Source organism: Cydia fagiglandana, chromosome 24 (assembly GCF_963556715.1).
Source record: "Cydia fagiglandana chromosome 24, ilCydFagi1.1, whole genome shotgun sequence".
Classification (NCBI taxonomy): Eukaryota; Metazoa; Arthropoda; class Insecta; order Lepidoptera; family Tortricidae; genus Cydia; species Cydia fagiglandana.
This window is the reverse complement of record NC_085955.1, coordinates 4,120,100-4,138,655: the sequence shown is the minus strand read 5'-3', so window position 1 is coordinate 4,138,655 and position 18,556 is coordinate 4,120,100. Positions and strand designations below refer to the sequence as shown.

The 18,556-nt window shown below is 38.1% G+C and overlaps 1 protein-coding gene across 5 annotated transcripts in view; it reads left to right on the top strand.

The window, feature by feature from the left end:
- The window catches only part of LOC134676264 (LIM domain-binding protein 2), an 89,117-nt gene extending 74,832 nt beyond the window's left edge, over positions 1 to 14,285 (top strand). For all 5 annotated transcript variants that reach the window (XM_063534622.1, XM_063534623.1, XM_063534625.1 and 2 more), the window contains exons 3-9: positions 1,261 to 1,336; positions 5,719 to 5,821; positions 9,299 to 9,471; positions 10,137 to 10,337; positions 10,663 to 10,786; positions 11,229 to 11,347; positions 12,197 to 14,285. In XM_063534622.1, the coding sequence (XP_063390692.1) occupies positions 1,261 to 1,336; positions 5,719 to 5,821; positions 9,299 to 9,471; positions 10,137 to 10,337; positions 10,663 to 10,786; positions 11,229 to 11,347; positions 12,197 to 12,358 (958 nt within the window). In that variant the 3' untranslated portion in view covers positions 12,359 to 14,285. The remainder of the gene's footprint in view (positions 1 to 1,260; positions 1,337 to 5,718; positions 5,822 to 9,298; positions 9,472 to 10,136; positions 10,338 to 10,662; positions 10,787 to 11,228; positions 11,348 to 12,196) is intronic.
- The last annotated feature ends 4,271 nt before the right edge of the window (positions 14,286 to 18,556 follow it).

Below are 18,556 nucleotides of genomic sequence, written 5' to 3'. Positions count from 1 at the left end.
TAGCCCAAACTTTTTCATACACTTTTCGTCGCGTAGTTGCACAACTCTCTGTTTTGACATTTTGCTGGGACATCAGTTAGCCGCGACCAAGACCAGTGTAACTTGTGTCGGAACGTCGGTAAATAAAGGTAATTGAATAAATTCGCGATAGACTCGTCTATATCTGTCACAATTTTGACGTGAAATGCTTAAACTTGGCAACAATTTAGTATGGGTTTTTTAGTTCCATTTTATTTAATTTCTACTATTTTATGTCGCACTTCATTTAATTCACTCATAAAGTCTTCCTTTTCCAAAACAAATCAAGTCGACAATCAAATGAAGACCACAGGCTTGAAGCTATGGCTTCCTTGACGATTAAAAATGTGGAACACGTCTTTAATGAAAATAAGATTTCATTAAAATCAGACTGATACTTGTCCATAGTCAGAGCAAGCTAACTCTTGCTCGAATATGCAAGAGTGATAGAGAGAATAGATAGAGTCTGACCAGCCAGTCGTGTCACAAGCTATTTTTTAAAATTCTTTTTCTTCTCTCCTGTTCGGAAAGTTTACCTTTCATAAGCTGATAACCGGGTGGAAAATTGCATTTCCCATCCTAGGGTGGAAAGTAATTTTTATTTTTATTTTTACTTCGAGCAACGGCTAACAGCAATGTATGCCATATTATATTATAAGGTCTCATATCAGCTTCCGCATGACTGAAATTGGCGCCGTTTACATTTTCAAGTGATTCGAGTGACTTATAGTTATGTGGATTACCTATATATCTGTTAATAATTTGTTCTAAAGAATTATACTTACCAATAATAAAACTACATTTCTCGTGTTTGACTTTCCTCATAGTCGAAATGAAAAGTAGTGTTTAACTCGGGTAAAAGTAACCATCTCACCCTCGAACTATTGGCGCTCTCTCTTGGTTCGAGCGCCAAAATATCTCGGGTGAAATGGTTCACTTTCCACCCTTGGTTAACAATCTACTATATATGGCAACTTTTTTCCTATCAAATAAGCTGTCAGTTTCAAGCTGTCATTTAATTTCATAGTAATTTTGTTGCCAGGTGCGATCTTTATTGAAATTCCCGCGTTTTTTTCGTGACACGACTCGCTGGTCAGACTCTAACGAAATTTCGACTTTCTTGTTTCCCAAATTGTGATGGATTATGATAGTAGCGCCCCCTATGCAGAGTTTCGCCGTTTCGCGTAATATTCCATATTCTCTTACCTGCACGTATTAAACTGTGTTTTCTCTTGCTTTCAGGCGGCACACTCCATATTTCGGACAACCGGATTACAGAGTTTACGAACTCAACAAGCGGTTACAACAGAGGACAGAGGTGAGTTCATAGTTAGGGTTGCCAGATCGAAAGGCGCTATTATCGGGAAACAATATAATTTCTTCGGGATTTTGGGACTTAAGTCGGGAAAAAAATACATTCAAATTAAAGTAATTGTATTAAAAACAACGTTATTTTACATTATTGGCACTACGTCAGCTCGCTCGCTCGACGACAGTTCGGAACTTGAAATTATTGTTTTATAACGTGAAGCTGTTTTTCGGGACAGTTTACACTTTGTCGGGAATCGAGAACACATGCTAAAAATCGGGAGAATCCCGCCAAATCCCGACCATCTGTATAGTAGACATGCTACGCTTAGTCCTTTTGGCACAATATTACTACACCCAAAGATAATTTCATATAGAGAGTTACTGTCATGGTAAATTATGTAGCTTCAGTACATTTACTGTAATCTTTCGACAGAAGGGTAAGACTGTTTGAACGCCTTTTTCTGATATTTAACAAATTAATACATATCAGTGAAAGAATAAAGATCAAAGTCAAATGGCGTTCTAACAGTTTTTATCTTTTGTCGAAAGATGGCAGAAAATTTACTGTGACTACAAAATTGACTATGACAATAACTCTCTATACACTCTATTCTCTTTGCTACCAGTGTTGCCAACTCGGATTTTGAAAAAATTCTAGACTAATGTCTAGATTATGCCAACATTATGCTAAAGTTTTTTGAAATATGCTAAAAAAATGTCAACTTGAAATTAGATACTTAAAACACATACATTTTTCAAATTTGCCGCCTTTTTCTACTGACAAGATCTGCTTGACCAACTTTATATAGTCCGTCGACGTCCATCCGTCCAAAAAAGTCAAAATTCATATGAAAATATGAACCACATAAGGCGATGGCGCATATTGTTGCTGCCAAGTTGGTGCAAACTTGGCTTAGACTAAATTATGCTAAAAAATATGCCAGATGCTAAATGGAAAATGTTGGTGCCAAAGCAAGTGAAAATATGCCAGATCTGGCATCAATTATGCCAAGTTGGCAACACTGTTTGCTACACCTAAAATGTAATGGCTCCTCTACACGATGGGCCAACGCCGGCCACTCCAAGGGACGCATTTATGCGTAAGAGGGAGCAAGTGATATTACTATCTCATTCTACCGCATGGTTGCGTCCCTTGTAGTGGCCGGCGTTGGCCCATCGTGTAGAGGAGCCATAAAAATAGTGTTTAGGGCCATCTACAACAGCGTTATATGTGAGTTGTCAGTCTTCTCTATTTACTAGCCTCTGACTATACAAACATTTGTTTTTGAGGAATGAAAATGGATGAAATATTGGTAAAAAGCACTATAAGTAAATTAAAAATAAACATACAAGTGAAACCCACATCAGTGATAATAGTTAGAAGATATTATTTTTAAAGACAACAATATTAAAAAGCAATAGTTTTGTGATACTACTAGCGACATCTATTACGGCAGCGGCGGACAAACAACTTTGATATTAGCGCCATCTGTGTTCGTAAACATCTGGTTAGTTTTAACCAAGGGTCCAAAGTTTTCTGTTCTCTTTCAAGGCGCAGCAACTAGTATCATTTCTCTCTCCTCGCTCGTTAAAAATGCCGTTTATCAAAAAAGGACAACCATACTGTTGACAAGGTGGACTTCAAATCAAGTGTTGCTTTTCTTGATGCGCCCAGTCTGTATATGTGTGCGTAAAAGCGTATATGTGTGCTCTTTTAGGGATGTGAAAAGTCGATTTTAATCATGTTATATATCGATAAACGCTACACAGCGGAACGAAATAGCGATTAATTGAAGCTTCAATATCTTCGTTAAACATAAACATAATTGAAATGCTAATGGATAATGAATATATTATAATATAATAGTATAATTCAATTATTGCGGAACACCTATTTTAGGAGGTATTTATGTATTTTAATTAAATATCTGAACTTTCCCTTGGTTCCCTGCTGGGGCGTGACTATAAAATTGTAATCTGATAACCACAATAAAGAATAAAAGCGTTTTTGGTCATTTTAGGTATCGTTAAGCCTTTGAAGTAAAATTAAAATTGCAAGAAATATCGATAGTTTATCGATATGACTTTATCGACATGGCTACAGCAACGTGGGCCTCATTGTTAATCGTACACTAAACAAAAGTGGCAACAGTGACAGCTCGCTGAGACACCGTCTTTATATATTATTAAGTCTATGGTTTTAACAAGCTTTTTCGATAATGTTTATTTATTTTATGAAATTAAAAAATGGAAATTGAAGGTCACTGTCACTGTTTTAGGTACTAAAAAACGGTACTATAAGACCAAAATAAGTTTACAGCGATTTGCTAGCCCAGACTGTGCAGGTGTTATTTAAACTTCTATGAATATATGACGTGTAAATGGATGGTGTTAAGCAAAAATGTCTCAATCCCCATTAATTTTTCAATAAAATCTCAACTTTAAGAGTCACTTTTATGAGTTAACATCTTATTGCAAAATTAATGTGGGTTGACACATTTTTGCTAAACACCATCCAAATAACGCTTGCACAGTCTTTGCTGTCAAAATCGTTGCATAGTTATCTTGGTCTAACTCTGGAAATTCAACGATTTCGCTGTGACTGTTTTGTATTTTCAATATTTTCTAGACCATTTAGTAAAATGGGAAGTTGATATTTATAAACGTGTTTCATTAAAGAAGATAATTTAATACTTAATAATTAAACTAGTTAGGCCCACTTGCACAATTCCACTAACCCGGGGTTAATCGGTTAAGGCTGGCATTACCATGGTTACCAGTACAATTTGACATTAGGTCTACGGTTTAACTGATTAATCCCGGGTTAGCGGAATGGTGCAAGTGGGCCTTAATTGGTAAAATCATCAAGTTTACAAACTTTACACGACAAAAGCATAAAATTTGCGATTTCCTAGGAATGCTGTTTTTATGGACATTTACAATCTTGATAACTAGTGCAACTTGTATGTAGGTACCTAAGTCACGATTGGTACTATGTATTTTTTATGTTAGGTTTAGGCACGCGTGGCTCACTCCGCGATTTCGTCGCTTTGCTGTAGCTAAAAGTACATCCGTTCCACCCCAATTTTGGGGAAAGCCATAAGCCGCGCGTGGCGCTGTCGCCATCTAGCGGCCATATCTGTGCTGATCGTAACAGACGCGTTTTGTTAGAGAGTGAGTCTTCTGTACCTAAGTAGTACTATTATTTATTCTGTGGTTTAGGTTACATTAGGTACGGAGATTGCCAATTCGGTGAAAAAAAATCGCAAAATCATTTCTCAGCCAATTTTATTTATACTACATATAATGTTTGATTGGGAAATGAATGTTTTACCCTGCCATAATAATACAGTAAAATTATACATTTTGCGTTTGCGTCAAATCCGGTAGTTCTGATTTTTTGCAGGCTTGTTTATGATGTTGGCCCAATGAATAATCCAAGTTTGTGACCTCGAGCGCCGAACGCAACTTTGTCAAAAATCGTTTAAACCGCATTTTTTTTTAGATTTGGGTGATTATAACCCTAAAGTACTAGTTTTTGATAGTAACTTCCTAGGGCGTTTTTAAAGTAGACTAAATTTACTACAATAAGACACTAGAATTGTCTCTGTACATCTAATATTTTCCGAGATAAAGCCTTTCATAATTTTATAATTTTACATCAGTTCTTAGCTGTAATATAAGGGTTAGGTAGGTAATTTATATGGAATTCATCACCGCCACGTTCTACAAAATATTTATATTCCATAAAAAAACGTATGAGTGCCTATTTTGAAAAAAAAACTTTTTTATTGAAAATAAATATTTTGTAGAACGTGGCGGTGATGAATTCCATATAAATTACCTACCTAACCCTTATATTATAGCTAAGAAATGATGTAAAATTATAAAATTTTGAAAGGCTTTATCTCGGAAAATATTAGATGTTCAGAGACAATTCTAGTGTCTTATTGTAGCAAATTTAGTCTACTTTAAAAACGCCCTAGGAAGTTACTACCAAAAACTAGTACTTTAGGGTTATAATCGCCCAAATCTAAAAAAATTGCGGTTTATTCGCGTTTTGACAAAGTTGCGTTCGGCGCTCGAGGTCACAAACTTGGATTATTCATTGGGCCAACATCATAAACAAGCCTGCAAAAAATCAGAACTACCGGATTTGACGCAAAAGAGCCAGGTTACAAAATTCGACAAATTTACTGGATTAATAATGTTTGATTGGGAAATTAATGTTTTACCCTGCCATAAGGACGCTCTGACAAGTTATTAGATAAAGATACAAGCAATTCCGTCCGTATAGTTAGCGATAAATTATCTTTTGCTTAAAAACTTGACATATTGTAGTGTTTAGTACCAGGAGCCCATAAGTAACGCGAAACTCTTACGTTCCAGGACTCAGACAACCTCTGGTGGGACGCGTTCGCGACGGAGTTCTTCGAGGACGACGCGACGCTAACGCTAACCTTCTGTTTAGAAGATGGACCTAAGAGATACAGTAAGTGTGCTCACTGCTTTTAGAAATAGACTTCATTTATTTTCAGGTTATAAACTAAAGGCCTAAGACTCTTATGGTGCAGTGATTTCTGTGCGCATACCAGCGAAGGCATATACAAGGAAACCGCCTTTGGGAACATTGCCATTCAAATTCTCGGCACAAATTAGCACACATACACAATTACGCCTACATTTAAATAAGACGATACGTTTACAGAGCCTGTAATCGAAGCTGGTAAACGGAATAATAGTCATCTCTATTACACAAATGTACATAGCTAAGTGTAGATGAAATGCATATAACGTCAATAACTACCAATCAGCAACATTAATCCGCTAATAACCTTCTTGCTGTACGTACTGGCCGCTGAGAGTCCGCGGTTCATATTTGATTAGAATATGACTTGGACAGGAATAGGTTTATGCAATAAATTGAAGAACTAGTCAAATAATTCACGTATAATAATTTAATGCAATTAAAAGATAACTAGTTAAAATTTAAAAAAATAACAGACTAACTCAACATAAGTAAAATATTCATTGTTGTATAAATGTATTCCGCTATTATAAGTATTTTTTACAGCTTGGTATATTTTATTACTTAAACTAATAACGCATAGACAGATAGTCCCTATACGGCTAACCTGCCAAAAGTGAAGCCGAAACACGATGGATGTGTGCGTGGAACGCTCGTGTTTTACGCTCAGCAAACACACACATATATACAAAATATGTTGCCAGTATTCATTTACTTCTCTCAAAGTAGAGGAATTTTAACAACATCCACACTTGGTTATTAATAATTTGGAAGTGTGTAGATTCGATTTTGAAGCAAAAGCTTTTGGTTTATTTTGGGATTTGTTGCATTTCTGTACTTTGTGAAATAAGGATTAAATAAATAGCTGATAAGTTTTTACTATTTTTATTTATTTAACAAATGTGCATAAAATAATAAGAATAAATTTAAATAGGACAGAGCATATTCGACTGTGTTTAGTCCGTTTCCAATGTTTCCATATTGCGTCATTCCGATCAGTCAGAAAACTGAAACGAACATGACACAAAATAAAAATAAGAAAAAAGTAAATACTTACCTAAATAATTAACTTAATTATAATTTTCTATAATTATACAAAGAAATTTAATTGAGCGTATTTATTTTAAAATGTAAACGTCATGTCCCATTTGGAGGAAAAAATACTCACTAAACTGGCAACATTTAGAAGAAATGGCGGCTGACGAAAATTTGGATTTTTGTATTTACGATTATGTAAAAGTATCACATTAATCTCGATACTTACGCGTGAAATGTAGTATCAGGCGGTTTGTTTTTATTATATGATGATGTGTTGTGACACCCATTCACTGTACAAACAACCATCTTTCCTGTAGTTTTTGATTTTTAAACGGGAGGTGTACACAAACCGATTTGACTTTGAGTACTGCGAGGGCCGTTCGAATACGATGATACGAGTGTGACGTGACGTCGCACTTGAAATGGCTTCACTGGGGGTGTACGAACTAGGAATCTATGCCTTATAAATCTATGTTTTATTAGCAATCTGTATGGCAGAGCGAAGTCACGTTCAGGTATAGTCTGTCAGTTTTTCTAAGATCAAGATCAAGTATAGTAAATGTATGGCGAGCTTGATCTTAGAAATCGGACAGGCTATTCAGCCTGCAAAATTTACATGGGTACACGAATCGGGTCAAAAAATTTTGAACAGGCGGAGACACGATAAAGGCTCATCCCCACTTTCAGTTCCAATGGAAATATTTTATATATATATATAACCGGTCAAGCAAGATTGTCAGTAGAAAAAGGCGCAAAATTAAAATTTTGTATGGGACCATAACCGTCGCGCGCTTACATTTTCTAAATTTGGCGCTCTTTTCTGCTGACGGAAATGGCTTGAGAGAGTACCTGGTCGTAGCATATAGTCGTGACAGCAGAGGGTGGCTTCAAATGATCAACATATTCATAATGTGTGTATTTGATAAACTAATTCATTGAAAGAGTGACAGAAAAAACATATTTACATATAGGAGACCGGGTATGGTTATCTCATGGGTACAAATCGGTAAAGCAGTTTTATTAAGCTGCGTAAAGTCGTGAACCCTTTTTCTGACAAGTGGAATAAATCTTCATCTTTGAAATAAATAGATCATATTCTAGATCGTGTCAGGCATCCAATCAATTTCATGTCTTTCTAATTGGACAGCTTTTGTCCATAGTTCTCTGCGAATAGGATCTTAAGGGAATCTAAATGGAAAGTAACATAACAAATACTAGAATAACAATACGAAATTTACTATGAAGTATTTGAACAAATTAAATTATTTTCCAGGAAATATTTTAATTTGTTTTTATCAAGTAGAAACACTACTATATATTATTTCAGTTTATAATACGAAATTTGATAATTAGGTAATTTGAAATAACTCGGTAGTTTTTATACCTCCATCCCATGAAAGAAAAAAGAATGATATAAGTAAATATGTAAGAAGGAATTTATTACAATATGTAGGATACCTAAATCAAACTAAGTTAATAAAATTGTCTACTTCATTTAGCATAACATCATCCCTATTATCCTCGTAATTTAAAAAGTCGTATGTTATTATGAAAGTAGTATGCAGGTGTTACGTTTTAGCTTAGCACGGTAATATTGAAAAAATGTCATCATATTTATTCCAAATTTTAGTGGATTTATCTGTTTACTTACATGTGAAAAGTGATTCCAGTGGCCTTGGTATGAGCAGAGTAACTTCTGCACCACTTCCAGACACATTAATCCATTTTTAGTTATAAAAAAACGTTGTTTTTATAAACCAATTTAGCCATTTGTCACTGACTGTCAACTCGGTCGAACTGAGGTTGCCAATCGAGCAGTTTGTAAGTACCGCCTATCGCGGGGTAGTTTACGTTGGGTCATAATTGAGCGGACAGAATGTTTCCTTGTATATTCGTTCACTGGCGCATACCCAATCGTGCCAATACTGCCAATCTGCGTAACGTTGTTATCTCTCTTTCACTCTCCCGTATTAGTGCGACAGTGACAGTTGCGTTTCGTTCGCTACGGAGTGTTAACGATAGGCACGCTGGCTACGCGCCCAGGTCCTTCTCCGAACGCCGATCGCTGAGCACTGAGCGGACGACCGTATTGAATCGTTATTTTTAACAAAAAAAAGTAATCGATGGGTTCGCTGAAAAATAAGATTAAGTACCTATGCATTTTAAGAAATAATTTTCATGTTTGTGCAAAAATAGTAACAAATGGATGGTGTGTTTTAAACCTAATCTTCGTGATTTTTTTTCTCTAGAGTAAAATTGTTTAATCTGGTTTGGAATCGATTAAGTTACTAGAGAAATCTTTAAGGTTGCAAAAGCTCTGCTAACTAACACACCGCACCTTAACATCAAATATCATTCTCAAAGCAAAAACAATCACTAATACATTCCCTTCTCAAATTCCAGCAATAGGAAGGACGCTGATACCGCGCTACTTCCGCAGTATATACGAGGGCGGAGTCTCAGAGTTGTACTACACGATGCGGCAACCCAAGGAGTCCTTCCACAACACCAGCATCACGCTGGACTGCGACCACTGTACGATGGTCACGCACCACGGCAAACCCATGTTCACTAAGGTTAGTTGGGCCTAGAGCTGTACCCTGCGGTACCCCATAAAATACTTCCAAGACACTAAGCGACTCTTAAAAGGCCTTTGATATGGTCACGCTTTATGGAAAACCTACGTTCACTAAGATTGGTTGGTCCTAGAACTGTACCCTGCGGCACTCCATAAAATCCGCGACTCTTAAAAGGCCTTTGACAACACCAGCATCACGCTGGACTGCGACCACTGTACGATGGTCACGCACCACGGCAAACCCATGTTCACTAAGGTTAGTTGGGCCTAGAGCTGTACCCTGTGGTACCCCATAAAACGCTTTCAAAACATTAAGCGACTCTTAAAAGGCCTTTGATATGGTTACGCTTTATGGAAAACCTACGTTCACTAAGGTTAGTTGGTCCTAGAACTGTACCCTGCGGTACCCCATAAAGTGCTAGCAAAACATTAAGCGACTCTTAAAAGGCCTTTGACAACACCAGCATCACGCTGGACTGTGACCACTTTACGATGGTCACGCACCACGGCAAACCCATGTTCACTAAGGTTAGTTTGTCCTAGAACTGTACCCTGCGGTACTCCATAAAATACTTCCAAGACACTAAGCGACTCTTAAGAGGCCTTTGACATGGTCACGCTTTATTACTTTCATGATATTAATATTTTACCCGTGACTTCCAGGTGTGCACAGAAGGGCGGCTGATCCTCGAGTTCACGTTCGACGACCTAATGCGCATCAAGTCCTGGCACATGGCGGTCCGGGCACATCGGGAGCTCATCCCGCGGCAGGCCGTCCATCCGCCGGACCATGCCGCCCTAGACCAGCTCTCCAAGAACATCACACGCCAGGGCATCACCAACTCCACGCTCAACTACTTGAGGGTCAGTATAGACAGTAGTCTCCATCGCCTGTCACTCCACCTTCGACCAAAGAATATTACTAGGGCATCACCTACACCCTCAACTACTTGAGGGGCAATATAGACGTTAGTATCTATAACCCAACCGACTACTTTCGACCAAAGAGGTACAAATAAATATAAAAACTGTTCATTATATAGGTACTATTAAGCTTTGCAAATTAAAGTAGACCACACAGTCCTACGTTTCGCGGCAAACTGCATTTTTCAGCGCCATCTAGCTTCGTATCCCCTAACTACAAACATGAAATGGTGCCGTCAATTAATGAAATTGTCTATGATTCCAGTTATGCGTGATATTGGAGCCGATGCAGGAGCTGATGTCGCGGCACAAGGCGTACGCGCTGTCGCCGCGGGATTGCCTCAAGACCACGCTCTTCCAGAAGTGGCAGCGGATGGTCGCACCCCCTGGTGAGTCATGTACCCCTGGTGTCGTAGTACGCGCTGTCGCCGCGGAACTGCCTCAAGACCACGCTCTTCCAGAAGTGGCAGCGGATGGTCGCACCCCCTGGTGAGTCATGCACCCCTGGTGATGTAGTACGCGCTGTCGCCGCGGGACTGCCTCAAGACCACGCTCTTCCAGAAGAGGCAGCGGATGGTCGCACCCCCCGGTGAGTCATGCACCCCTGGTGATGTAGCACGCGCTGTCGCCGCGGGACTGCCTCAGACCACGCTCTTCCAGAAGTGGCAGCGGATGGTCCTCGGTGAGTCATGTACTCCTGGTATATAGAACGATCTACTAGCCTAGTCGGTAGACCCTACCTACGAAGCTGGGGGTCCCGGGTTCGAATCTCGATGAGTGTGTCGAAGTTACGTTATAAAAACTAATATGCCGTCTCTCTCCCCCCCGCAGAGTCGTCGCGGCCGGCGAGCAAGCGGCGCAAGCGCAAGGGCAGCGCGGGCGCCAACGCCGCGCCCCCCGCGCCCGCCAAGAAGCGCTCCCCCGGACCCAACTTCAGCCTCGCCTCGCAGGTGCGTGTATACACACACACTACACTCACTATACAATGTCCACACTTGTCAGAGTGCACGGCAGACATTTCGGATTCCAAAACTGTCATCATTTTCCAATTCTGCACTCCCTGAAACCCATAAAACGACACCCATGACGACTTTTATGTCGAAGTGCGCGGCAGACATTTTGGATTCCAAAATGGTCATCATTTTCGAATTCTGCACCCCCTGAAACCTATAAATCGATACCCATGATGACTTTACAAAGTGCACGGTCGACATCTTGGATTCCAAAACAGTCATGATTTTCTAAATCCGCTGTCCTGAAAACCTATAAAACAACAAATACCTTATTACAAAAGGCATAAGGTCCACTGATGTACAGTTAACAGTGTGGAATCTAAGGTAACTAATTTAACCATCTTCCAAGGATCGTAGCGTCATTCAAAATTGGGAGCTGTACAGTCAACGGTAAAAATATGGGTGTAGACAACTTACTCAAAAATATGTCCCATAGTTCTTAATTCACTGACATAAGAATTATGGGACATATTTTTGAGATGATTTGTACACCCATATTTTTACCGTTGACTGTATGTAGTTCAGATGACAATACAATAATATGGTACTGTCGAACTGATCTGATGATGGAGACAGGAGGTGGCCGTGGGAACTCTGTGATGAAACAACTCAACCTAATTGTGTTAGGGGTTTTTGGATTGTCTCGATGAGTATTAGTTGTTGTCAGCGATAAAAGCTTGTACCAAAAATGAAATTTCTGTCAAAAACTTATTTATTGACAAGATTTGCTTGACCAGCTATACATACATTATTTATAGTGTTCTAATTGTGAACGTATGTTCCCAGGATGTGATGGTGGTGGGCGAGCCGTCGCTGATGGGCGGCGAGTTCGGCGACGAGGACGAGCGCCTCATCACGCGGCTCGAGAACACGCAGTACGAGGGCGACGCCGAGTGGAGCGCGCCGCCGCCCAACGAGCCCGCCAAGACGCCGCCCGGCAACCACTGACCGGGGCAACCGCCGCGCCCGCACGAGGGCAACCACTGACCAGGGCAACCAAGCTAGAGGGGGTTGCGAGCGACGTTGCCACGACATGTCAAAATTTACCAACTTTGCTGTTATTAACGATGGTCCGGTGTCACTAGAAGCACTTAAAAAACATATTGTTGACGACCAGAAATCGAATCTATTGAATTGGGTACTTTCCTCTACTTAAAATATTTTTTTTCACACTGTGCACGAAATAAAACACCAGATAATTATTAGAAAACATTAATAATTTTTAACCATAAAGTCTATTTATTAAATCGGATTAAAAATATTAAAATATAAAAAGTAGGTGAGTTGACCGACGTCACTACACGCGTTTTCATATAAATTCCATATTAGCAAATCGTTTTGACAGTTCTAAAAAAGAAGCTGATTTGACTAGTAGGAAAGTAGCCAAATTTAATTTATTTAATAATTTTGTGTCTTTTTAAAATGATCGCCCTACTATAATTGGTCAAACCAATTTGTCAGTCGGTAAGAACCAGGAAAACTATACGCATCCTTTTCTTTTGAGACAATCCCTCGACAAACTATATATATATACATATAAACTGATCTATATAGAGTTTGACCAAAATAAATATGCAACAATTTCGATAACACACGTAGTGCAAGTTTTGTTTTAAAAAACGTCAAACTTCTATGAAATTTTGACGTATAAATAACACTTGCACTGCGTAGCTTATCAAAATGGCTGCAGACTTCTCTTTGTCTAATTTCTATACCATTTAACGTCAAGGACGTGATATCACGTGACCAGCGTCCAATTGGTTAACTTCAAGATGGTAACACAGAACAAATAAAGTAGAAACTTTCTAAAAGTTAACTAGTTGGGTAAGAACAAATAATTAAAAAAAAAACTGGTTTTTAAGTGCATTGAGTTGCTACCGACCACATTTATAAAACTTACTACAGATAGTGCATAATTGTTTTCCATCGTATTTCCTCGGAAACGTTCGTATTTGTCATGCTACTTCAGTCAACCTCAAGTCAGTACTTTTTACGAGACTGACTGAAATAGCAAGACACGTTCGTACGTTTCCGTGAAAATACGATGGAAAATAATTATGCACTACATCTTTACTATAGCTGGTCAAGCAAATCTTGTCAGTAGAAAAAGGCGCGAAATTCAAATTTTCTATGGGACGATATCCTTTCGCGCCTACATTTTTCAAATTTGCCGCCTTTTTCTACTGGCAAGATCTGCTTGACCCAGTAATGCCCAGTATACGCTCAGAAGTTATAAATTTTGACATATCACTATAAGTAGTCTGTATCTTTAGGTATTTAATAAAAAAGTAAACAAACAATTTGTAAATTTTCGAGTAGTATTATTGGTTAACCGACCAAATACAAAATCGCCTGGATCTGTCACTGAACGACCTGACTTTAACCTACAATATTAGATCATGTAATATTTTGTTTAATTTTATTTAAATACCTAAAGATACGGAGTATAGCTAAAATCGCACGGAAACATCTCCTGGATAACAGTTTCAATTCAGGGTAATATTTAATTTATGACTACCTTCAGTTCACAATAGATTAAGAATAGAAATCTAAAAAGAAAAACATTCAATAGATGTTTCCGATGCGCTCGAATCTATGGCAAGAGATGTGAAACGCGCTGTGGGTCTTGTCTCGAAAAGCGGTGGAATATCGCCTATCCCTGTCTGACTGCAGCTGTGACTGAATGAGTGAAAGGGAGAGTGTTTTCGAATCGACCACAAGCCCGGTACGCGTCCTGTAAGGCGTCAGTGCTCCAGACTGTTTATGAGCCCCTGGTACATTGTAATTTTTTGACTTACGAAACGCGGGCACACATGGATTATTGTCAACAGATATAAATAAATAAATATAGGCCTTTACGGATAAAATAAGTTAATATGTTTGTTTCATTTACACCTTCATTATCCCTCAATTCCATCAAAGTACCTTATTCCGGGTTATTCCCACTAGTTACCACCAAGTTATTACCAGTGGTAACTACTGGGATTTTTTTTCCCACCTTTTACCACTGGTAACTACTGGGAAAAAAAATCCCAGTAGTTACGACTGGTAACAACTTGGTGGTAACTAGTGGGAATAACCCGTTAGGATCGAAAAAGCACATGATTCTGAGAAGATATAACATAAAACTGTGCAAATTGAAAAAAACTAGTGGGAACTAGTGGCAACTAGTGGGAATAACCCTTTATTCCTAATTTTAATACGGGTGGTATTCAACCTGTCCAATGTCATTGCGTCTCACTCTCTAATTAAGCAAAATTGTGAGACGCAATACACATTGGACAAAGATATTGGGCAGACGGAATACCACCGTAACCCAGGAGGATAAGAAAATGAAACAAAGAAATACTCACAATGAATAATTACTGTATTTCTGTAATTTTTTACTGTAAGTAAAATTATTCTATGATCTTTCAGTCGTCCGAGAGCATTATACATGTTATTCCGTGACTACTAACAATGATTTTTCTACCATCGGGTTACATCTGTCATCCTAGTACAGTCAAGTGTAAATATGTGACTTTCCTCGGCAAAAGGTACCTTATGGCGGCTGGCGCTTACGTCGCATAGCGCCGCAATAATTTTGGAGCGGCGTTAAAATATCGTAAGCGCCAACCGCGATAAGGTACCTTTACCCGTTGGACGTCACATATGGGTGCACTCATACTCAAAAAATATGTCCCATAGCTCTTATGTCAGCTAATAAAGAACTATGGGACATATTTATGAGTAAGATGTATGCACCCACCTTTTACCATAAATGGGAAACATAATTCCCAGTAGTTGGTGGTAACTACTGTAAAAGGTGGAAAAAAAATTCCCAGTAGTTACCACTGGTAACAACTTGGTGGTAACTAGTGGGAATAACCCATTTAGTTAGACCCATTTTAGGTCCCAAATTACGTCATAGACTAGGTAAAATTTGAAAGTAATGTACAAATGGTAGAAAAATCATCGTTCACAAAAAAAAAATATTACAACACATGTTAATCCAAGTCACAATAAAAAAAATAAACTCAAAAATTTCCATACACCAACGAGGTACAAAAGTTTTTTTTTCACATTTTCTTTTTTTTCCCTATCTAACGATAATTTGAATTTGATAACCTACTTAAAGTACTTTACAATGTTTAAATGATTTTTTTTCTCATTTTTTGCTTATTGTTGATTACAAAAGTTCCATGCACGGACCAGCCGCTGTTATTATTTACATCTTTTTACATAATATTGATAGGTCATTCATACAAATTCTATGTGTACCTAAGTTGTATTCGGCTAATTCCGAAAATCACTCATAACTCTATCATATTAGAGTCCATTTTTCGAAATCACCCGAATACACCTTATGGTTGTGATAATTTTTGAGTGTTACATGCGAATATACCTACGTGTAGTCCTCAGGATAAAGGGACCTTAGTACCGTAAGAGTAATTTTTTTATAAGCGTAAGCGGTCACTGTAGCGCATAGGCGCTTGCTACTTTTAAGCATTGATTCGTTTTTAGGATTTCATCGTTTACGACTTTAAGGACCCTTTTTACAGTATTTATAAGTTTTACAATAATTGCCCTATTAAGATCCCTTTTTACTCGCATTAGCCACCCTAGTATTCCTAGTGCATTTACAACGAGAACTTGTGACCTACATTACATTGGCATAACTAGAAAAGGGTTATTCCAACTAATTACCACCAAGTAGTTACCGGTGGCAACTATTGGGAATTTTTTTCCCACCTTTTACCAGGAATTATTTTTCCCAGTAGCTTTACCAGACGTAAAAGGTGGGAGAAAAATTCCCAGTAGTTACCACTGGTAAAAACTTGGTGGTAACTAGTGGGAATAACCCATTAGGATCGAAAAAGCACATGATTTTGAGAAGATATAACATAAAACTGTGCAAATTGAAAAAAATGTCTACTACGAGAACTAAGCTAATATAGGCACAGGCACAACTAGAGTTAGGTGTATTACTATACAATACATTACATTACATACAGTAGAATCCGTTTATTATGACTCCGCTTATACTGACCAACCGCTTAATATGACGTAATTACTGTGCGAAGTTTGGTTTTCATATAAAATTCTTTGTAACAAATTCGGATAACATGACTTCGCTTATAGTGACAAACCGCTTACTATGACCTAAAAATCCTATTTCCATGAAATTATGTCCGGTTATACTGACACATTCGCTGATTTTCGTGGCCGTCATAACATCTTTCCCTTCGAGGACGTTTGGTGCGTTCGTGTCGTGTAAGGTATTTTAGTTTTGACAAATTGATATTCGTTACAAGTTTAATTAAACTCGTTTCTCATAAAGGAATTTGAGATTAATTTGGAAAATAACAAAAATAAGAAGTTTTACAGGTATGTTTTATATGACATCCGCTTAGTATGACGTGTTTGTCACTTCCCTTCGATGTCATTATAAGCGGATTCTACTGTACTTCACATCGAAACTTCAAAATTAAATATTTTATAACAACCGACAACATTGATATGGGAATATTGAGGTATTTAAACAAAAGAGTTATTTAAAGAAATACAATTAAAAAAAAACATATTATAAAAAAAAAACTAGATCGTTATATCAAAGTAAAGCGAAAACGTTAACGAAAATTGAATTGTCTCCAGCTAGCAAAAAGGCAAATCTAACCACTTACAATTTATTAATGAATGAATGATTAATATCACTACACCTTATAAACAAAGTCCCCTGCCGCGTCTGTCTGTTTGTGTGTATGTATGTTCGCGATAAACTCAAAAACTACTGAACGGATTTTCACGGATTGATTCTTGAGGAAGGTTTAGGTGTATAATTTGTTGAGGTATTGTAATGACAAGCTGGCCATGTCATCACTAATGTCAAATTTCTATGAAAATGTGACGTGTATACGACACTGCCTCACTTCGTTCAAGTCCGTGCAGAGATAGCTTAGACAGACTATAATAATTTTCTCGTTATTAATAATGTAAATGAAATAATGTATTTCAAATACAGTCGACATCCCTATTATACCTGCTGAAGACAAAATCGAATTTAAGTTTTTGGCAAAAAAATCATTTTTGGTACAAGCTTTTATCGCTGACTGTACTTTTCTTACGACAGACAACTAATACTCATCGAGACAATTCTAAAAACACCTAAGACAATTAGGTTACATTGTTTCATCACAGGGTTCCTATGGCCACCTCCTGTCTCCATCATCAGATCAGCTCGATGGTACCATACATAATATTGCATTGTCATCCGATTTATACATGCATGCAAAATTTCAGCTCAATCGGAAATCGGGGAGTGGATCAAATTTAACTTGCAAGATTTGATTACACATAGACAGACAGACAGACAACAGTCAGGTGAAACTAAATAAAAGCTTGTAAAAATATGTGCTGAAAAGGTTGGTAAAGCAAACTTAACATCCTTTTCAGTTATATATTTTTCAAATAGTTAGATAAGAGCGTAACCCTTATCATCTTCCTCACGTTATCCCGGCATTGTGCCACGGCTCATGGGAGCCTGGGGTCCGCTTGGCAACTAATCCCGAGAATTGGCGTAGGCACTAGTTTTTACGGAAGCCACTGCCATCTGACCTTCCAACCCAACTCTAAGAAACTAAGAGTCTTCTAAGAGTGTAACATGCTAAATCCATTTTTGAAAATTTGTACCTACTTTGAAAGATATTAAAGTTATAATAAATTTATTTTAAAAATGGATTTATCCGGTTTACACTCTTAACCAACGAAATATTTATTTAATACATACATACATACATCACTGGCTCAGTGACCCTTAGAGAAGAGGATCTTGGCCTCTGACACAAGAGAGCGCCATTCTGCCCTATTTTGCGCCACTTCACGCCAGTTGGGTATTCCGAGGGCGGACAGGTCTTTTTGGGCTTCGTCACTCCAGCGGTACCTGGGACGCCCAGACGGACGTTTTCCGCCCGGGTGCCCCACATACGCTCTTCTCACAGCACGATCCTCCCCCATCATCTCCAGGTGACCAAGCCAGCGGAGTCGTGTGGCTTTGATCTCGCCAATTATATTAGGCATCGCAACCAGCCATACATATTTATTTAATATAACTTGTTATTTGGCTAAATTGATAAACTAAATACATTAACTTCAACTGTATTCGGAAGA